This window comes from Diachasmimorpha longicaudata, chromosome 1 (assembly GCF_034640455.1).
Source record: "Diachasmimorpha longicaudata isolate KC_UGA_2023 chromosome 1, iyDiaLong2, whole genome shotgun sequence".
Classification (NCBI taxonomy): Eukaryota; Metazoa; Arthropoda; class Insecta; order Hymenoptera; family Braconidae; genus Diachasmimorpha; species Diachasmimorpha longicaudata.
The window spans coordinates 2,340,945-2,364,440 of NC_087225.1; the positions used below are offsets into that span (position 1 = coordinate 2,340,945).

Below are 23,496 nucleotides of genomic sequence, written 5' to 3' on the forward strand. Positions count from 1 at the left end.
GGTGGGGACACCACCACACTCGCATGTTTTCCTCACCGTCGTGCGAGCGGTTATCCCACGCCCCTGATTCGTCCAACTGCAACCCTGAATAAGTTGAAGAGGGTGCGTCTGATCAAAAAGTCGCTCAGGACTTTTCGATCCAGAATTTCACCCCCAACTTAAGTTTAAAGTCTGGACGTTCAATTCTGGGACACCCTGTATATGTAGTGAGCATTTATGCCTCTCAGCGATCACGCATCAAACAAAATTTCCTCAATGAGCTAAATCAAATTTTTTCCTCATTAACGCTAGAACAACCCAATGCATACGTTATATTAGCTGGCAATTTCAACGCCAGACATATTACACTAGGTGATCATTCCAACGCTATGCATGGGCTAGCCCTAGCCGAATGGCGGGATATAAACACCCATAAATACAATTTCCACTTACTCTTTGGAGATGCACCCACATTCTTACCTGCGCAAACATACCGAGACCATTGGATATTAGACTCCCGACTGAAAATTACAAACTTAATAAATAACAAGCTAAACACCACCCCCTATGACAGTGATCACCTGGCCCTTTTGATGCATGTAGAGCTTGAAATTTCACTCATGCCAGACGCAAGCACCTCGCAGGAGTTTAGACCTATGTACAAATTAACGGACTGGGAGAAATTCACCTCATACCTAGAAAATACCTACGAGGCCAAAGTACCTAGTGACAGAAACCTGGAGGAACCTGAAATCGATAACTTTCTGATAACCATTAACGAAAATATCACGCGTGCAATTATGGCCAAGGTACCCAAAGTTAAGCCCACTGGAAATACACAAAAATTTGTCAACAAAAAGATTATCAAGCTGGAAAGGAAAAAATCCTCCCTACTCACCACCCTACACTGAAAAATCGCTACCCCAGATCCCAATCAAAAGAAACCAAAGCCACTAGACTACTCATAGCGCAAACCCGGGAAGAAATTAACCTAGAATTTAGAACTGAAAGAGAAAAACACTGGAATAATGTATTTAGGAAAATAAATCCCAACGACATGTCCAAGTTCATGCCGACAATCAACAAAATCTTCCGTCCGAAAGCAAACCCTGGCCTTTCACATTTACTAATCTCTGCGGACAATGATACTATACTAACGAACTCAGGCAACACTCTTGGAAACACCCCTATAACTGACAACAAATACGTATTCTCCGACCCAATCAGCAAATTGAATATAATAGGTGCCTACTACGAGACTATCAATTCCCCGAGACACCTCAACGATGGATCCAGATTGAAAGAAATAATATCCAAAAAAATCTCTGACTTTCAAAAATCACTTCAAATTGAAAAACAAAATAATACAACTATTACTACTTTCAACATAACAAATAGAGCCAGTAACCCTAATGGAGATAGCATAGACAGATATTTTACATCACCTGAACAAATAGCAAAACTAATTAATAAATTACCGAACAAAACGTCTTAGCGGTATTGACAATATCCCAAATATAGTAATACGACATCTTTCTGCTAATATCATCAAAGACTTCATTTTCCATTCATTCCACCATCCAGAGATTTCCGATCCATCATGGAGTTGTTGACTCCATTTTTGTCAACAACTCCTTAAATAGGAGCTATTTCTCCAGTATATGGAAAACAGCGCTGGTCATACCAATACTGAAAAAAGATAAACCCAATGAGGACCCGTCCAGCTACCGCCCCATTAGCCGGACTCCGAATGTCAGTAAAGTTTGTAAAATAATCATGAACAATTTAGTAAATAGCCACTGCACAAAAAATGAAATTATATCAGACAACCAATTTGAGTCCCGGCACTTGCACTCCACCACGCACGCTGTACACAAATTTATTGCGGACATTAATAAGGCTCTCCATCTCAAGCTAATGATAGGAGCAACTCTTATAGACCTTGAAAAGGCATTTGACTCAGTATGGTTAGACGGCCTAATCTTTACACTCCTCAGAAAAAACTTTCCAATCAATTTAGTTCAGTTATTATCGGGCATGGTCAGTAGGATGGCCCATTTTTTCGGATCCCCTAATGTTTGAGAGCCTATCCCGGAAAATGATTCTTCCATTAATAGACTACCCAAGAAAATTATCCAAAAAAAATTTAAACAAATTGTAGTGGTTGCGCGAAGCGTTTTAAGTTCAAGTAAAATGTCTGACCTACTGGCAGTTAAGGGTTATAAAAATTAGGCAGAAGTTAAATACCCTCAATGACGGTCGCGTGTCAGGTAGTAGGAATGACCGCGGGTGGTGCTTCGGGTGTCGTCCAGGTAGTACCTAAGGGGCTTTCTTCCGACATTTACGAAACATCAAAAATCAATTTAGAATTAAGCTATTTTTACGATTCAAATTTTGTTGAAATTTCTGTAAATTGATTAAATTAACAATGTCTATTTTGTAATAAAAATATAAATAATTGAGAGATCTTCATATTCGAAATGAAATTATATCCCATAACCAGCTTAACGTACTAAGGGTTCAGTTCCTTTTCAGGAAAGGTCAGTCCGGCAGGCCAAATTTTTTTGCCTGGTTTCCATTTCACTGTATACGACCGTCATAAAAGCACCGGATGAGTCAGACACCTGTCTCTACACGAAAATTTGACAATTTTCTTTCCTGTTTTTCACCACATTGCATTTGCAAAAAAAAAAATTTCTTCCCTCTAAATGATAGTCAGATAGTTCAATGATCATCTAACCGAATCGAGAAGAATATCGAAAACTCCCGAAGCGGCGTAGACACCACCGAAAATCCCTAAATTTAACAGAAATTACGATTTTTATTTTAATAACAAATCGTTTTTTTGTTGGGAGAAAAATCTTATCTTACTCTTAGCCTTTCTGCCGGAAAGTGTACGAGAGTTCATAACGAAAGGTCGAGTCATTGTATTTAAAAAAAATTATTATTGTATTTGGTCTGTCCGTCAGGTGTAAAAGTCCATAAGAAATTAAACCAGTTGACGCAACCTCTAAAAATGTTTTTAAAAATCCGAAAAAATTCACATATGATCCTGATATTTTTAGCCATGTGTACCACGAATAGGCAGGGTGAAATTCGATTTCCTTCACTTATGGGCCATCCTAATGGTCAGTCAAAGATAATTCCACACAACGGATGGAGCAAACACCTCCAGTAGACAATTTAAGATAAGGGAAGGACTGCAGCAAGGAACGGTCGACTCTCCCTGTCACTTCTCTATCTACAATTGTTATTGTGTATACAATTGTTCATTCTGCCACGATGCCGATATCGAGCCACGACAAAACTCTAACTTTGGCGGCCACGATACTATCAAGGACATTTGAAGTGTGTGAAAATCGAGGATTGGACCGTGACATGGCACGAGGTTAATGCGCCATTACAAACTACCTCCGACCACCTACGTCTTGAGCTGATGTCATCGAGATGATGAGCACTTCAATGCAATTTGTTTTCTTATACAAAAACTGTTTTTAATCCTGACATTCGGTTACATCCAGAGAAATAGCTTACTATATCTTTATAAGGTTTTAGGTTCGGTTTAACGACATTTGTTACAAGAAAAATACAAATATTTGTCTCCCTTGAGGGCCTTTATTCAAGTACGTGTACTACGTATAGACTGAGCGTATTTATTGACTTTTGCTGGGGCGGAAATTGCAGCCTGATGAGCTGGCAGTGATAAAATCTAGTACTTTGAGTATAAAGTAGTGAACATAATTTTTACTAAAGTGGGGATAATGTCCTTTTTTGTAGATGAATGAATGGATATGATTGAGGCCATATCGGATCAAGTTGAGAGTTTTGTAAAACTTGGAGTGCTGTCGTATTCTATGGGTTTCTCTTAACTGTTAACTGTTGTCAGAGGTAGGAATTCACTTTTTTTCATTGATTATCGTTATTAGCGAGTTCTGAATGCTTACAATAACTAAACATTAAGAGAACACGGTCGTTTTGCCCGTCCCTGCGACGTTAATAAACAATGATTTCAGAATTTAAAAAATACGAACTCTTACAATGGTTGAGCCTTAAGAGAAAACAGTCGCTCCACCTCTTTCCCCATGATCGATATTACCAAACAAGTACAATTAATAAAAAACTGTGAGCAATAAATATTTTACTTCCATAATTCGTTTCTTGTGGTATTCCTTTTCCGTAAAAATAATTGAAACCCTTATTTATCACGATTCAATTTGAGTTTGGGAAAAGAAGCAGCACATTATTGCCTTAATGAATTTTCTTCCAAATCATCTAACGTTGACTGTTAGTTGTAAACCTTCACTGAGCAAACAAATTATTTTTGCTCAATATCCATTTATTTCAGAGCAAATTTTTTTTTTTACTATGGTATTCTCAAGGAAGTACTTACGAGTAATTTAAATATCAACGTTTGGCTCGTTTCTGCTATTCTTTTAACACGTTGATATTATTTTTCGATAAATCTAGGCTTGAGTTACTACCCAGCTAGCCAAAATCCGACTTGCTGCCTTGTCACTGTCGACAAAAATTGCTGACCCACTGTCCTGGCACTGTCGACAGTGGCAAAGTAGAAAGATCGACAATACATCGACAGTAGTAAGCGGATTAATTTCGAGGGTCGTTTTTTTATGGGGCCCCATTAGACCTCTCTTACGAGCCAGGCTCGATGACTCAGAAGGGGTGGTAGACCCTTTTTTGAGAGATCCACGGTAGATGACACTACCGTGAATTTCGATGGACCAGTAGATGGCAGTAGGTTGGGGGATGGTGGGGAAAAAATCGGGGTCCGTTTTTCATTTAGCAAAATTCTTACAAAAGTTATGAAACAGGGCTGCTAAATGAGTTAGATGAATAGAAAAAGAAAAACAGTATGACGAGGGAAGAACAATGGATGAGGAATCATTGGAAAAATCGCCAATACCCCTGCGTCCATCCGTTTACTCAAGCAGCCCGCCTGCAACTAACGCTCTGGTGTGTCGACCGTCGGCGACCAGAACGTGGAGATTCGAAAAATTGACCCTACGTCATCTACTGGAAGGTTTTCAGAGCAAAAGGTCATAAAGCAATAGTAGTAAAAGGCTTATGAGGGGCCTAAGGATGGACCCTTTTTTTTTATTCTCCCTCATAATCACCCAACGACAGCGCTGGCTAGCTGGGTACACTCTGTCCTTCTCAATTGTGTACAAAAATTGAATCTTCACTATTCCATGCTTACAAAAAGAAGCACGTAACTGCCTCGACATGTTCTAAAATATTATTAATTTTGTCCTGCTTCAAAATCCAGCTGTCGGATTCAAAAATGTTTTCCCCCGGCAAGCGTCAGGCAATAGATTGAGATGGGGAGTAGTCACAATTTTTATTTGATTATATTGGATGATTGGGTTATCTACAAACAAGCAAACCTGTATATTCGTGATCTACAAAGATTCCCACCACATTCTGAATTGAAACTGTTGAGCGGAGACCTCACCGATCATCGTCGAAGGCCCAGGATTGGTGGAATATGAATTTCCAATGGTGGTGGAAATACCCAAAACAATCAATATATCAGAGATGACATCAATTCTGAGCGACCTGTCTATACCATTAATCCCAATCTCCATACCAAAAACAAACATGGAGTATCTAGCCTGGACAAGGATTAGTTATTCGACGATTCTCTGCAATAAACTATAGATGAAGTAGAGAAAATTGGATTGCATTTCCAGGAAGTGTCTTATCAGCGCATCTCTACAGCACCCAACGGTCGTCAGGCGATTCGTCCTCCTGAACATCCTCGCCTGCTGCTGCCGAACGAGCAAAACCCCTAGGCCACCAGCTACAAAGCCAACCATCCAACGACCCTGGATCCAAAGGGTCTATGAAATGTCGATGACCATCACCTCAATGCCAGAACTAACCCTCCCAGAAATGCCAAGGTCACCTACATTACCAACACCAGAAGTCCATTCTTCCAATCATTCGTCACTGTGGACTATTCATAAACCCCAGAGATCTCTCCTCCTCCCTCCTTTCCCTAAAGGAAAAAGATGGAATATACCACAGTGGGTACTAAATTAATGAATTAAATTACTACCGTCCCAAAATACGATAAATTTCGTTCAGCTTAATTTATTCAGAAAAACAAGTCAAAACCGACAGATGTAAAAATCGGCCAACAGTGGGATGGGGTCACGAAAAATTGCGAAATTTACAGAGTCGACAGAGAGCCCAGAGACCCGAGAATCTAAGGTTCGGAGATCACTTTCTGGATTGACATCATCTTCACCCCCTACCAACATCGCCGACCGCAACAGTGACGGAACCCCAGATAATCCTTATGACCAACAGTGCGCCAACAACAATTATATAGAAACAATTATGTGAGAAATAAATAAGCCAGCATAAAATATATGGATAAATATATACTCATATGTATTTATATTGATCTCCTGGTACATAAAAACGTATTAATAATCTATATTTGGGTATGTGTGTATATATATATTTGTATCACTCCGCCAATAACCGGCCGATAGAAAGTCACCGTTGGAAAAAAGGTCAAAAAGGGTCGTACAAATGACCGACCCAATGCTGGAGATCCTTAGTTTCCGAAAATAGAATTAAAATTGATATCATCTTCACCCTCAAAAATCCACCCTTCTGCATCCCGCTACTCCCCGTCAGTTCGACTCTCCTATGGCCTGGAAAACAAAAAATTATTGCGATCAAAAATCACAATCTATTTGCCTAACCGCAGTAAATGACTTACGATAACTTAAACTCCCCTCCACACCTCTCCGCATGCCGAGGAAACCAGGAAAAAAACTTGGCATCAGGAGTCCGCTTAATCATCCTGATTACTTTTAGCCCACACCTGTCACAAATATATACTTTATTCACCCCTACCCGTCTCAGTTTTTTCCAGTCCACATCACCCTCATCTTCAATGTCACAACCCAAAGCCTTATTCAACCTAACCACCTCCCTCCTCCAGTTAGGGCCATGGGACCGGTTTTCCTCCCGGTTTCCACCCATCATATCCACATAAACATGACATAGCTCCTGCATCATAATCCTCACTAAAACGGTCCTACTGAGACCAGCAGAAAAAAGGCACTCTTGCAAAAAAATCTTCCTCTGCGTGAAATCTGTAAACCCAAAGGTGTCCTTGTGTACCTTCGTCCTCCACATTGTGTACCCCCGAAGCTTCCCCTCAAAAAATCGATCATCCAACATCCGCATTAACGCACGATAATCCGGATCATTTCCGAGAACTCTTCCCACATACTCCACCAGTCCAACAGGGATCGTATCCTTCCCTACGCGACAATCGCACCGGATCAGGTCAACCTGGGCTCGCGCCCCAAACATCCTCCTCCACTCTCGGTTGCGTCCTCGCATCTGAAATAATCCAGGTACCATTTAACGGAGGTCTCCTTCCCCTGGTTTCCTCCGCATAAAAGAAAGCACCATACTTACCATTTTATAAAATCATAGAGTCACAGTGATAACCTTAAGGAAACGGGATCAACCCCTATTGCTAACCATGTGCAACCTAACCACAAATGAGAATTGCAACAAGGGCTACCTAACCTTGACACAGTGCAGCAACCGCTGATCTATAAAACAGGCCCGGCTTTAAAAAGTTAGCCCCTGATAATTAAAAATTTTCTTTTCTTCACCATAAAAATCCAGTGATAGGTGAATGATAAACAATGATTGACGATAAAAATCATTTGATAGATTAAATTTTTTTTTATGAATTTTCAAAAAATAGTTATCAAAGATAGTCCTTCTTTTTTTTTATTTATTGATAGCAACTTATACTTAGGCTCATGTTACGCGGAATGATTTGATAGATATTGATAGATACTGAATCAAAATCTATCATTTCGAAAAATTGGCATAAAATAAGAAAAAGCCAGTCAGCATCATAGCCATTACCGTTTGACGTTGTCAAGGAATCGCAGCCTGCAAAATAACTTTAATGTATGATTAAGTATTAAGTTGTCCAGTGCGTTCGTTGAATGCAAATAATGGATATTTAAGCTTTAAATTTTAACAGAACTGTTATGATAAACCACCAAAAAGTTCATGATGAATCATGAAGAATGTTGAAATTTTACGATTATTTATGAATGTCTCCATCATGATAGAATCACAGAGAATGTTGAAGACTTCTTATTTTTAAGGACAAAATAAAGGACATTGTTCGAACTAATATACAATGAACCGTCAATGACCGGTCTGTCCGCTATTTACTCCATATCACCTTTTTTAACAGAACAGATGTTTTTATGAAAAATTCGAGATGACCCTCCTTAAATCGAAAATTCACGAGTAGGATAGAACTTCTTTTGGCAAACGAATTCAAATAATGATTGAAGATAAAAATGATTAGCAATAGATGAAAATTAACGTAGTATGAATGACGCGGCAAGCGTTGCGTATGTGCTCATGCGCATGCGCACTCGTCCGTCAGAATAATATTCTTTAATTAATTAATATCCCATAAATGATGATTGATAGACTAATGACAATGGACTATATATGACCTACAAACAACTTTCAATCCAATGACGAGGTTACTTTTGACTTTCAATCGAAAAATAAAAAATGGGGTGCTAACTTTTGCTTGAAAAAGTTTTGAATTAATAAAAAAATGAATATTGACTATGAAAGCGAATTGATCAAATATCAATGGTCTTCAATGGACCTTCAAAGGGCCCAAATGGAGAAACTGATCAATTTTTATCTATGTGGAATTAACTACCTGTGGCTGGCCAAGCGGGGATGGGCCTAAAATAGGTACATCCGCAAATAATGGTACAGGAAGTGGCGGCCATTTTTCTCAGGAATTTCAGGGGTAGGGCCATCTAGAATCACTGTAGGGAACTGAAAAAGAGAATTTCTTTACCTGTTGTGAAAATTACCGATCGGAGAAAGGAATGCGAATGTCCTCTATCATAATTTTGTTGTAACACATAATTTTTATGTTTTATAGATGGCGATAGTAATCCACAAATCATCTGTCAACGTTTTGTCAAGGGATGCTCATCCTAAAATACTAACGAGAATGTGTATGGAAGCTATATGCCACGTTTTTCTCACATAATTAATTAATTGTTAATGAATTAATTTATTGTATCGATGATCGTTATTTACTCTTTGAACTTAATCAGATATTTTTTTCGCAGAACTCTATAATATTTCTTATTGTTACGGTTAATTATATATAATTGGACCAACCTAAATTACCGGTGATGTAATTTAAAATTTAACAAAATGATAAATAAATAGTTGTTCATTCGATCATCCCATACAAATAATTGTTGTTAATCTTTATTGTTTACAATAAATTAATTCATTAACAATGAAATTAATTATTTGAAAAAAACGGTGCATATAGCTTCCATACACATTCTCGTTAGTATTTTAGGATGAGCATCCCTTGACAGAACGTTGACAGATGATTTTTGGATTACTATCGCCATCTATAAAACATAAAAATTTTGTGTTACAACAAAATTATGATAGAGGACATTCGCATTCCTTTCTCCGATCGGTAATTTTCACAACAGGTAAAGAAATTCTCTTGTTCAGTTCGCTACAGTCATTCTAGATGGCCCTACCCCCGAAATTCCTGAGAAAAATGGCCGCCACTTCCTGTACCATTATTTAACAGTATCCTATTAGCCGCAAAAAAACGATTTTTGAACAAAAAAACTTGTAGAATCGTTTGTACTTCGTTAGCAGGTGATTGTACCTTCGTTTTTAACGTTTAAGAGTTGATTATTCTTCTTTAATTCATTAATCAAAATAATGCGTGAAGTTAGCCGACGAAATTTTGAAAAATCAATTATTTTGAGTTTTTTTTTTCATTCGATTCTAAATCGTTTGTACAATCAGCCTCTATAATTGTTATCGTTTAAGAGTCCATATTTTTTTATGAATCATATATTTTTGTCAATACCATTTGACATAGGCTCCCCCCCCCTGTACTATATTAGCCGACAAAGCTCAGAAAAATACAGTATCACAATATTCTCTTCCTGCCATCAATAAGAAATCGTTTGTAGAATCTAAATCTAAATCATTTATTGTTTAAGAATAGATATTTTTCTTATATTGTAGCGCATGTGCTCATCCGCATGCGCACTCGTCCGTCAGAATAATATTCTTTAATTAATTAATAGCCCATGAATGATGATTGATAGACTAATGACAATGGACTATATATGACCTACAAACAATTTTCAATCCAATGACGAGGTTACTTTTGACCTTCAATCGAAAAATAAAAAATGGGGTGCTAACTTTTGCTTGAAAAAGTTTTTAATTAATAAAAAAATAGATATTGACTATCAAAGCAAATTGATCGAATATCAATGGTCTTCCATGATAAGTCCAATGTACTGTCCAGCGTTTCGTTTTGGACTGACTCAACTGACAATTTCTTCATGAGTAACGACCACAAACCCGCTTTATTTTGACGATTTTTCTTTTGTTTCAGTTTATTGTACCAATTATGATGGGACCAAGCATTGTCTTTCTCTTTTTCAAGATCTTTCCACACCTTATGTGAGTAGATCGGAATCTCTCCTGATCGGAAATAAATTGCGTACTTCATCAGAATCGCGAGTGCTTCTTCATCGGAAATTTTACACGTTGGTGGCATTTTTATTGTTTTAATGTTAACTTGTTGCACAGTATTTGAGACGCAGTGAAAATACTTTTTAGAATAGTCTTTATTAACACAAGGAAGACACGTCTTAGATAGAGGACCGTTGTCCAGAGACTGAAAACTATATCAAAGGGAAAACGCTCTCAGGGAAAAGAAAAACAGTTTTATGACTCAAAATGAACGCGGTCCATTGTTGAAATTTCAGCACATGTTTAGGATTAAACCGTCTCGAAAGCGGAGTTTGTTTCAAGTAGGAGATATCAAGACAAGTATTGTGAAAAAGAAAAATAATAGGGAACTTGCATGATTTTTTATTATTTTTTTTTACATAGTTAATGGTAACAATTAATTATCGATTTTTCAAAAAATGTAATTTTCAAATGTTCCAAAAGCTCTCATGACGTCATCGGCGGGTCCTATACTTCCTCATGTGGCGCTATCCACCGGATCATACACTTCTACCGTCGGTATATAAAATTGAACGTATAATTACATTTTTAGTATTTTTAGCAATGAGCTATTTAATCCTGAACTGCTATTTATTTATATTTAATAAGATAAGCTCTGCTGTATGTTGACACCGGCTGACGTTTAGAAAAACATCAGTGCTGTCATCTAGCGACTGCGATAAGAACCCGGAGTCACCGCCTGATGACGTCACGAGCGTTAAAACGGGGTTCAAAATTATGCAATTATCGATTGATTGTTAAAAAAAAACTGCAATGAATTAGAATGCATTTTTCATTGGAGAGTATTGCATAGGCTTTAACTATTTACTAATACATTTATTTCTCAAATCTGGGCCGCATGCACGTTCCCTTGAAAGGTTTTTTTGAAATGAGGAGAAAATTCGCTTTTAAACGATAAAAAACTGATATATACATTCTACAAACGATTTGCCATTAATAGTAAGAAGAAAATCGAGATACTCTATTTTTCTAACCTTTCTCAGCTAATATAGTTCAAGGGGGGCGGGGGGAGCCTATGTCAAATGGTATTGATAAAAATATATGATTCATAAAAAAATATGGACTCTTAAACGATAATAATTATAGAGGCGGATTGTACAAACGATTTACAATCGAATAAAAAAAAAACTCAAAATAATTGATTTTTCAAAATTTCGTCGGCTAACTTCACGCATTATTTTGATTAATGAATTAAAGAAGAATAATCAACTCTTAAACGTTAAAAACGAAGGTACAATCACCTTCTAACGAAGTACAAACGATTGTATAAGTTTTTTTGTTCAAAAATAGTTTTTTTGCGGCTAATAGGATACTGCTGGTTCCCCAACTCCCCAACTCCCGTGAATTGAGTCACAAATTTACTCTATCGGTCTACCCTCTTTGTACTTATTAGTGAGTGTTGCTGAAGCACGTGTTTGTGGCGGCTCACCATCTCTTGTGTATTGGTATTAAATAGTTAGTAGTGAAAACATTTAATAAAACAATGGGTGAAGGAAAGGTGTGTAAAGTCGAAGGTGAGGAGACGGCAAATATTGAGGGTGAAAAGGAGTCCTACGAGAGTAAAATTCAAAACTGCAGTCCCATTGCACAGCCCATGGCTCCGAAGAAACTAACCAAAAAAATATACAAATGTATTAAAAAAGGTGAAAAACAATAACTAGAAATAGTAATCAAATTTCTCTGTTCACAGTGGTTTTTAATATTTACCAATTCATGCTTATTCATTACTTTCAGCTTCCAAACACAAAACTTACCTCCGGAATGGTCTCAAAGACGTGCAAAAACACCTGCGTAAGGGAGAAAAAGGGTATGTGTTACTTGCTTGTCGTGATTTTATTAACTTTTATTGATTTTTGGCAAATCAAATACTAGGAAAATTCATAATTTTAATGGCTCAGTAATTCATTTTTGACATGTTTATTCTCTAGAAAAAAATGAATACTTGTCATTGTTAGGTTAGCTGAAATCCAGTGGTGAATAACAGTATTTTCATGTCATACAACAATGATTTCCTAAAAAAGTATGGGCTATTATTATTAACTTATACTGCAGGCACATTCTGAAATATAGAGACTCGATATTTTTTAATGAATTTTTATGAACTGTTGGAAGGTTTCAATAACATTGTTGTAGCGATTAATACCTCCTTCTCGGTGTACTTCGTCTCAGAATTTCACACAAGATAATGGAAAAATGATATTTTGATTGTTCTCGTTAAATTTTGATAATTTATCTTAAAAATTCGGATTTCTCTTGCCAACCGGAGAGACTATCGGCACACAATACGGATGATGTAGGAGCTTTCCTCACAGATCACTCCAAATACAGGATAATAATGACCAACGCAGGTCGCCGTAAATTAGGTGGGGCTTTCTCTAGCATTTTTGTCTTCTGAACAGAAACTTTTACTTGAAATTCATGTACAATCGTCTGAAATGGCAAAATACATTATTTGAGCGCCTTGTGTGTGTGTGTGTACACAGTTAATTTCGCCCGGAGAAATCTTGAAGATGAATACATTTAACAACAGATATCGGTCAGCAGAATCATGATATCGAACTAAAAATAAATTCTATGAACTATTTTCTCTTCGGTAATCTAAACGTGATTTCTACGTTTTCGTTTATAATCGTTAATTTAAATAATTAATAAACGATCCGCGAGTTGAATTAAACCAATTGAAAATTTTAGCAGGACTATTTTTATAGAATAACTGAAGCCAAAATATCTTAAAGGAATGTGAAGCATTAATGATAGGAAAACTTACTACTACAAAAGAAAAAGTAGAAATCACGTGACAACCGAACTATAAAATTTTCAGACAAATTTTACCATTCTCATGGTTCTGCTGACAGATAATTATTGTTAAATGTATTCACCTTAAGAAATTTTGCACTCTGTGGAGAATTTTGGAGATTATTTTTCCCACCCAAATTTCAGCCAATAGAATTGCACCATTTGTTGATATTTTGTATAGCCTACCTCGCATATCAGCGATTATTTTTCCCATCCAAATCTTGGCCAATAGGATTGCACCATTCGACGTTATTTTGTATAGTCAACACGGTATTTCAGCGGAAATTCTTGGAAATTTCACTGGAAATTTTGCATGTTGCCTATATAAAAAAAACAAATGATGAAGTAACCCTCAATTGCATCTGACAGATTGGATAGCAATTCGTTGAAAATTATGTCTCATGGTGCAATTCTATCGGCCAACATTTGTATGGAAAAAATAATCCCCCGAATACCACTCGAACTTCGAAATTATCTGATATTTCCCTCAAGGTTCCCTACAAACAAATAAGCTTCATTTGTTTGCAACGAACCTATCGGGAAATATCCGATAATTTCGGAGCTCTTGTGGTATTATATGCGATTATTTTTCCCATCCAAATCTTGGCCAATAGGATTGCACCATTCGACGTTATTTTGTATAGTCAACACGGTATTTCAGCGGATATTCTTGGAAATTTCACTGGAAATTTTGCATGTTGATATATATAAAAAAAAACAAATGTTGAAGTAACCCTCAATTGTATCTGACAGATTAAATGGCAATTCGTTGAAAATTATGTCTCATGGTGCAATTCTATCGGCCAAGATTTGGATGGAAAAAATAATCCCCCGAATACCACTCGAACTTCGAAATTATCTGATATTTCCCTCAAGGTTCCCTACAAACAAATAAGCTTGTCAAGTTTTCCAGAAAAATCACTCGCGCTTCGCGCTCGTGATTTTTAGACTGGAAAACTTGACACGTTCATTTGTTTGCAACGAACCTATCGGGAAATATCCGATAATTTCGGAGCTCTTGTGGTATTACATGCGATAATTTTTTGATAATTTTGATAAACAAACGACACCTAACCAAATAAACCTCTTTTCATGTCATGGCACAATTCTCTTGGCCGAAATTTGGATAGGAAAAATAATCCCCTGAATACCACTCGAGCTTCAAAATTATAGAATATTTCCCTCTAGGTTCCCTGCATACAAATGAAGTCGTCAAGTTTTTCAGGAAAAATCACTCGTGCTTCGCACTCGTGATTTTTTAGCCTGAAAAACTTGACTCCTTCATTTGTTTGCAACGAATCTATCGGGAAATATTCGATAATTTTGAACCACTTGTGGTATTATATGTGATTAAAAAACTCTCACATTGAGTTTTTATTACAATCTAATATTTCATTCATTCCCTAACGATGATCAATCGTTTCCTTTGATGTTATCGTCTGTGATACGAATGTTTTTTTTTTCATAAATACACAATGCATATATCGCAATGGATTAGAACTCGAATACTTGACACTTATGTTTTTCGTGCAAGAGTTTCTCTCATGCCAGTGAATTTATTTGTTCCTTGTTCATTGTCCTGTTATTTTGATATTCCTTCAGACTTTCTAAAATTCCATCTCACGTTGACTTTCATTTTGTTCTTTTTTATAATATTTCAAAATTACAATGGGCGGATCAAAATGGCTGATGAATAATGTCAAGTATAAATTTTCTAAGTGCTCTACTCAAATGCATGATACAGATTAACGAAACTTCATTCTTGGCATTCTTTGATTTCAAGCAATTCGATTGGTAGTATGCTTTCGAATGGATCCATACCCATTCTATTTCAAAAATTAAAAGGTAGCTATTTGCGATGTGAGTTAACTATGGTACTGACATTCGCCAGGGGCTTATACAGATATATTTAGTCTATTAGTAACATGAATTTCAACAAGCCAATAAATTATGCCTATGCGACGTCAAAATGGAAAATTCAATTTCGTATTGAAAATGCCGATTTAATTATCATTTCCTTCGAGCCCTCAAAGAGGCCGATACAAGACAATATTTGAACTCAACCGGGGATAACTGATTTTATACTTTTTTACTGATTTTTGATAAAATCCTCCTAGTACACGGTTGAGATAGGTAGTTGAAATTGGATACAATTGCAGGTTTTATCATTCTAAAGAATGCCATTGTATATGCCCAACATGAGGTGCACATTAAGATATTCATTTTGGAAAAATATTTCCTTCAATGGTTAGTTGTGTTTCAAATTTTTCTATTCAAATACTTGTCTAGGTATTCCCCATCAAATGCGTGAATTAAAAGGTTGACAGGCTCCCTCAGAGAACTTTCGAGATACAAGCGTTTTTCCTTTTTAAAATGTATTTTTCATATAAGTATTGTAACACGCGTAAATATTATGATAGCAATATGAAATTCGAGTTATTAATATCATTGAGGGAGAATTGTATATGAAATTCGGAGCCGATTGGTTCGATACTTGGTATACAGGAATTCCGAGAACTACACAAAACTCATGAAAAATTATAAATTGCAACTTAGTCGATCATTCTCGTATATGACAGACTTAACTACTTTTGGAATACCACAATTACTGATGATTGGTCTGTTGCTCTATTATCATTGTAGTATTATTAATAGATAATAGAATATGGTGACGGTGATGATGGAGACAGATGTGTTGATGGGCATACCTTTTATTTTAATTTTACGCATCCGATAACTTGAAAAAACATGAGGATAAGAATCGGAAATTGCAAATGATAATAACTCAATAATATTAACGGTTGACATCTTTAATGGGCCCATTCGGTTTGGTTGTTTTGGAGATATTGGATTTTGTATTTAAATTAATTTCATGAAGATGTTACATATCCCCTATTACGCACCCGGTAGATTATAGATGTCTGTTGCAGAGATAGAATGTCAAGTCAAGTGCTGAAATAATTTTTAAAAATTTTAAAAATCGAATGAAAGTTTTGTATTCAAAATATATGACAATATATTTTTTGTATTTTTATATCACATTACGAAATTGATCACGCAAAAGAATGCGCGCTGTAACATCATATACTACAAATGGATCGAAAAAATAACTTTGTTTTTGGTATTATACCTAAATCTCAATAGGTTGCGTGAGTTTCCGATTTCATCGATTGCAAATGATAATTCCCATAGAAATCTACCGAAATCGATAAAGTCCCATAATTTCACATAATTTTAGTGCTAAGTGACGCAAATATTTCATAAATAAATAGTCCCTTGCTTTGCTCATTGGCAAAATGAATGGGGGAATATGAGCAGGTTGCAAATATCGAATAATAAAGAGGCGACCGAAGTGCGGTGATTGTAGATGCATCATTGAAATATATGAGTATACTTTCTTTCCATCAATAAATTGATGCCGAGCTCTTGAATGGTTTTTACAATATGTTTTTTTTTCTATTCTTTTATATTTACTGTGTAAAGTCTATCACTGAATTTTCCACAACATTCTCATCAAATTTATATCGAATATAATTTTTTTATTTTATAATTGGAGGAAACTACACTTACTTTTTTTGGATAAAAGCAAAAAATTGAAATATCTCAGAAACTTGATATGAATGATATACATATTCGAATCAATTGAGATGGAGTATATCGAGGAAAGTATTTTGAGAGGTGAGAAATTGAAATGGGCTCGATAATTTTCGAGTCATTTGCGAAAACCCGTTCAGAGCGGAGTAGAAATTTATGAAAAACGGCTTAACCAATCGAGCTGAATTTCGGCACAGACTTAGCCCTAATACCTTTGACTTGACGGAATTTTCTCTTTTGGAATAATTTTAGCCGTTTTTTTCTTTAAGTTTTGTAATGAATGGGCGAAGTTGACCGTGCGCACATACACACATTATGCTCAAATGTTGTATTTTTACGTTCTAGAACATTCTACATTATTTCCAAGCAAAATTAAGACATCCAAAAAACCGACGATTACAACGCTCCCATGCGGATGCAAAAGCCCCTTGTGTTCATTGAAATGAAAACAAATGTGAAAAAATGATTTTGTAACTAATTACCCCCTCCTCCGTTTTCATCATTAATTAGGGAAAAATGAACATAATGGATATATTACAAATATACGAAATTCCCTTTTCCCCTTTATTTACTAAAAACCAAAAATAGATTTGTTATTTATTTTTTACATTAAAAAAAATTTGTAAACCATGCTTTTTCCACTTTGGCAAATAACAGAAAAATCGCCGAAAAAATTGCCTTTACGAACTAATCAGATCTAAGATACAGAAAAATGATTCGATTGTCAAAAATCAAATCGTATGAATTCGTTCAGGAGTTATCGTCGAGCGAAATTTTATTTACACAAGCACGCACACCTCCATGCACGTCAGGTGATGTCGTTGAAGATGGTTCTAAATATCAAGAAACGTGGACAAATGGCAATTCCACATTCGATTCCCGAGTTAATTATTATAACTGCCCGATATATTGGGAAGTTCATAATGCACATAGGAAATTATTCTAAAAGAATCGTAATATTCTCAACAATTTCGTAGATGATTTCATCAAAATAAAATTAATTAACCAGAAGAACATCCACAAAAAACGATTCACTGCCTAATATAATTAGAGTTTGCGCAGTCTTCTAGCTGATAAAATTAATAATAATTTTATTTCTTCACCAGGATTATCATTTTCGCTGGGGACGTTTTTCCAATTGAAATAATGTGTCATTTACCAGTGGTCTGCGAGGACAAGGAAATTCCATACGTTTACGTTCCATCGAAACAAGACATCGGCACAGCGATGGGGGTGAAGCGAGGGAGCCTCATGGTACTCATAAAAGAACACGAAGATTACAAAGAGGAGTTCGATGCCGTCAAAGAAGCCATAAAGACCCTCTCTTCTCCACTCTGAGATTTAAGGAGGATTAATGATTCAGTATATCGTGATAAAGAAAATTAATTTTATATGAAATTGTTTGAGATACAAGACACTGAAGGGTAAATAAATGAATAAAACAGTCTCACTTTTTCACTTTTGTTGCATCATAACCAAAACTGTGGAAATGTATCTTATTATTATATTTTTGGTTTCTCAACTGTATATTTTCAGTTCTGCTTATGTTATTATATTCGTTTCTATATCATTGATACCTCACGAATACAATTTCGTTATTAAACTTTGATACACCTTGTAACTTGGCATTTCGGCCCCATTACCTCCTCTTCCACTGTTTAGTTTGTAGTTAATTTGCCTATTCTGTTGCTAGCCTGCAGGGTCGAGGTGACGTAAGTTGATCCATAATTTGCGTTATGGTTCTGTTCAAGTTATCGAATTTAATCTGATTAATGTACGAAAACGCCTGATTCATTCTGACTTATTTTTGACTTTCAATAATTGGGTTAGTAACACGGGTGGGTGTGAGTTTTACACGAATTCTGCCTTTTTTACTTCCGGATGGAAGCCCTGTATTTGATCGATTTTTCGATTCTCTATTTTTTTTATGTGCATTTATTTATTGATAGATCCATCTCCTTTAAAATTTCACACTTCAGAAAACTTTCCTGCATGGGTTGATCGCCAGTGACTATTGGAGAATTAGACCATAATCATTGTAAGCAACGCAAACGTTGACAAAGGGATTTTGATAGCCAGTATTTCATTTTATTTTGTTCTTGAATCGAGCCTACTTCGTTATGAAATATTGTTCTCTCTGACAATGTAACGAGTTATCTTATTTGGATGTTCCCGGTGTATTCCGTTTCCGCTTCTGGGGCATAGTAGCGAGCTACTGGAGCTACTAAAGCTGGAAGCAGAGAAGCAGTTGCGATGGGTGGTCACTCCGTTTAATGACCTGGCACCTAACATTTTTGGATCACGTTTTGGGGTGGTTGATGCCAGAGGAGTACGTAGTGGAATGACGTTCTCCATGACTCCTCAAAAATTACGTCACAACTTTTCCCCGACATTGTCCCGCTAGGTAACATTACTTTCGCCCCTGCCCGTACTCCCATCCCCGGATTACTATTAATTAAATGATCAATGAATCAGCTCCGCTGAAGCAAAAGAAGCAATAACATATGTTTCAAACTGTGAAAATCAGCACCCATCGGCTGTAATTGTCCGTACGATTATGAGAACCTAACAGTTACAGCGTGGCACACCAGGACACAAGGGACACGAGCAATCGCCGAGGGCTAAGGACCATCAAACTAGGATAGAAACTGGATAGGTGACCACGTGCGACAAGACCTAGGTTCGAAACCTGCGGGGACAATAAAAAAATTATTTAAGTAATTATCAATTGATTGTAGAAGGCAAATTCATATTTGCTGGAATGGGATATTAGGAGGTTGTCCTATCACGTCCAGAGCCAATCAACCTGATAAGGGCCGGCCTTGAGAGTGTGTTACACTCCATATGGGCTCCTAATGTGCCAAGCCCTACGCAACCGGATGAGGACGTGACTTTTGAAATCGGGCAGCCTTATAACTGAGACCACCGAAACTCACAGAGATCCGAAGTCGCTGGAAACAAAGGTTTGTGACGGCTCTAACCGGTAGGGACGTCATATTAGTTTTCCCCGGTACCGTCGCGTGGTCGGATACAAAGTGGGTCTGCGAGCCCGGATCTCGCAGGTCTTGATGGGGCATGGGCAGTTCCGATCCCATTTTCAAGTCCGGTGCCTTGCTGACTCAAGGACCTGCGATTGCTAACAAGTCGAAGACATAGTCCAACAACTCATTACGGACTGTCCGATATATACACCACCGCGAGAATTCATTTCGGAAATAATCGGGAATCTTCAATGGCCCTAGACGACACAAGCTCTTGTATTATCCAAGGAGTTATTTGCCGCGTTTGTGGGATTTTGTAGAGATTGCACCGAAGCATGCCATCGGAAGTGATGACCTCGTCGAAGAGTGAGACTATGGATGGGACCAACTAACCCCCGTTGTCGGAAATAGGGTCGTCGGGCAGGGCCCTGGTCATCTTCACCAGGTAACCCTGTCCTGGTCGGGGGTAGGAATAAGAATTACTTTCAAAACATTCTCTGCTGGGGAGGCGCTGAGGTTGATCCTGGAGTGTTCTCAGAGAGTGAATTGCGAAAAGTGTAATTTTAAATGTTTATTTCATAATTATGAACTGAGGTATACTCTATTGCGTATCCGGGACCGACATCCCGAATTGGCCCGTTCATTCCGGTGACAACGGCGATTTTTGGCTCTTGAGTGAATTCGTCGATCTCTTTCGGTATCGAATTTCGCGATAGCACATCTACATTGAACTTTGATTTATAACGGTTTGGATTTTATATCGCAGTCGTATTCGTCGAGCTCGTTCGCTCAACGACTTAAATGGGCTCTCGGGTCGTTAGTAGATCTTTGAAAATGTTCCTAATTTTTCCTAGTTTGTTGAATTATATATTCGTAAATGAAGAAAGTGGATAATGCCAGATGGTATGACCGTTGTGATCTCTTACACACCCGAACCAGTACCTACGCGGTACCCCAGTTTAATTTCCTACCTACGCTTGCCTCTGCGTTGACTTATATCTAATTCCACATGCACTGGGTTCGATTTCTGGCAGTAAAAAAAATCCCTCTGCGCTCTCGGGACGCTTTGGTCATAGGGCTACTAGTGACAAAAAACCATTACTAATTACACGTCTTTGTAGATGAAGATTCAAACAAAAACTATCTAGATGATTGCTGCTGAGGACTATAACCGGGCCTTAAAAGAAGTAAAATACAGAAAATGCCATCCGTTCGAAAGCTTGCTGCCAATAAACTGGCTAGAGTGAAAAAGTAAAAAAAGTAACCGTATAATGCCTTCCGCTAAATCGCTCAGGCCCTCAGGCCCTCAGGCTCAGGCCAACAAAATTAATTTCTCTTTCTTAAAGGCTTTCTTTAATTTGCAGATGTTCTGCCATATAGGTCAATTCAATCCCAAATTTATTATAACAAGATTTCCAAGAATGAATAAATATTGTAATGGTCATTTGATAAGGTCAAGTGTTTTGTTGAATTTTTTCCAGAAGCATTTCCAGTCTGTCTTTCATTACTGGTTGACCTTTTTTCGTTTTCTTTGACAATTTTTTATAATTATCCATCCGTTTTTGTTTGTATTTCTGAAGGGCTTCCTCTCTTTCGGCTTTCACCCGGGCCCGTTGAGCGTTCTGCTGTTTTTTCGCGTCCTGCTTTCGCTGAAATTCAAGCTTTGCCGAATGGAAAGCATTTCGCTTCTTCTTGGGAGTTCTGTTGAGTAAAATTAATGGTTAATGGATATCGAGGGATTGTCGTAGTTTTGATGATTTTTATGACATATACTTACTCCGCTGTCTTTTCTTCTGAAGAATTGTTCGACGGACTCAATAACGCTTTTGATGCAGCGTTCTTATTGTCTCTCTCAAGCTCTTTGTAAAATCCACGTAATACAGCCTTCTTCCGCCGATCTTCCCACTGATCCACTGAACATATTAATATAATAATACACATCGTTAACTAGTCCTTTAGTCCTAATGTAAATAGAATTATTCAAGTAGAACTGACTGAAAGAATGTACACGAGGGTTATCGCTGTGAGTGTCGTTGGCACTGCAGTAATGGAATCGAGTTCATATGGTGTAATATCGATATTATTAGTTTTAAAATATTCAGGGAATATGAGGATAAAATCGCTCCGATAAAAAAGGTATGGGAGAGACGCATCTTGAATGAATGGTGGGGTGAAACGAACATTCTGTTTTTTTTAACACTCTCGATTTGTTGATTTGTGTGTGCTTCCGAATGGAAGTTTCATAATCGCCCTATTTTTTACATTTTCTAATTCTGCTTGGACAGAATGTACAACGGTCTAAAACATAAATAAACGAAGTTTAAGCACCACCTGTGTACGCATATATGGCCAATGTCACCAACTCGATGGTCAACTTTTCGAAAATTGATGAAATAATGCATCAAAGCCATACTGAAAATGCTGAAATTTCTTCAAATTACGAGGATTACGAAGTCTTTGCCAAAATATAACGCAAATATTGCAAAGCTTCTGTTAGAAAGCAGAATACAGACAACTTTTCAAATTTCTACAAATTTTCACAGAAATGAGATTTATGAAGAAAGTTGCCGTGATTATATTTTGACTCGGACTTAACAACCATGAACCAAATAATTCAAGCTTATTCAGGTCATTGGCAGACAAATATTTAAATATATCGATAATACGCTGATATCGATTTTTTAATGTTCTTTTCTATACAACTCTTCACTTGTTCTCGTCCGAAGATTGGCACTGGCCGTTCGTTGAATTCGATAGTTATTTGCGTGGTATTGTCATAGAATAATAATAAGAATCTTAATATGAAATCAAATAATTTTTCCCACATTTCGAGATCAATTTGCCGAGTATCTCCAAACGATTCTTAATTCCTACATCTTTTTTCGCTAACTTCAAGTTTATACTTATTGTTGTGGTGGAGAATATTCCTCGAAAACCCGATTAAGAAATAAACCCGCCTATCTCAGTTGATTGTTTCCTACTGAAATGAATAAATAAATAAATACAACGATTGTTAGGAATAAATATAAAAAATATTGCCATAGATGACATTCCACATGGTCTAACCTCTGATGAACAATTTTAAGCTACTCTCTCACCTTTGTACTTATTGCTGTACTTTTTCAATCTGTAAGTTTTTTTATCGAAGGGTTTCTTGGTTTGCGTTTCTTTTCTATTAGTCACATTTTTATTAGATCTTGATAATTTGTCCTTGTTTTTATCAGGCTTCATTCTGTTGATGCTTAAATCCAAAGAGGATAGACCAAAGTAGAGGCTCAGTTCTGGGGGTTTGACTGACGCCAGTTTCTCCACGTTACCGACACGATTTCACCCCCGAGGAGACGGGGCGCCACGAGTCCTACTGGGGTATCTGCATATCGGCCAAGCGGGAGCTCCGAGAAGTTATCAACTTATTATTCTAATCAATTATCCCGCTCATGCCCAATCGTTTGAAGGTCCTTTGCAGGTCTATGATAGATAAGAATTATTGTTTGATCGATCATCGTTTTTT

The 23,496-nt window shown here is 36.9% G+C and overlaps 2 protein-coding genes and 1 long non-coding RNA gene across 4 annotated transcripts; 1 reads left to right on the top strand and 2 right to left on the bottom strand.

Moving 5' to 3' along the window:
- Positions 1–6,370: 6,370 nt before the first annotated feature.
- LOC135161560 (uncharacterized) lies at positions 6,371–8,727 on the bottom strand. Of its 2 annotated transcripts, XR_010298806.1 has the most exons (4): positions 7,906–8,727; positions 7,441–7,580; positions 6,731–7,362; positions 6,371–6,662 (listed from the first exon to the last, which is right to left on the bottom strand). It is a non-coding gene; the product is annotated as an uncharacterized LOC135161560 (long non-coding RNA). The 2 variants fall into 2 exon arrangements; XR_010298803.1 differs by lacking the exon at positions 7,906–8,727 and having other exon boundaries at positions 7,441–7,663.
- Positions 8,728–11,992: 3,265 nt separating this feature from the next.
- On the top strand, positions 11,993–18,450 carry LOC135161553 (H/ACA ribonucleoprotein complex subunit 2-like protein). Its single transcript, XM_064119238.1, has 3 exons — positions 11,993–12,257; positions 12,349–12,421; positions 18,111–18,450. Exons 1-3 carry the CDS (start codon positions 12,098–12,100, stop codon positions 18,340–18,342), a joined length of 465 nt encoding a protein of 154 aa, XP_063975308.1. The 5' UTR covers positions 11,993–12,097; the 3' UTR covers positions 18,343–18,450.
- A 2,912-nt stretch (positions 18,451–21,362) lies between these two features.
- Positions 21,363–23,277, bottom strand: LOC135161546 (thyroid transcription factor 1-associated protein 26 homolog). The gene is made up of 3 exons (XM_064119227.1): positions 23,084–23,277; positions 21,763–21,898; positions 21,363–21,686 (listed from the first exon to the last, which is right to left on the bottom strand). Exons 1-3 carry the CDS (start codon positions 23,214–23,216, stop codon positions 21,440–21,442), a joined length of 516 nt encoding a protein of 171 aa, XP_063975297.1. The 5' UTR covers positions 23,217–23,277; the 3' UTR covers positions 21,363–21,439.
- Between the last annotated feature and the right edge of the window lie 219 nt (positions 23,278–23,496).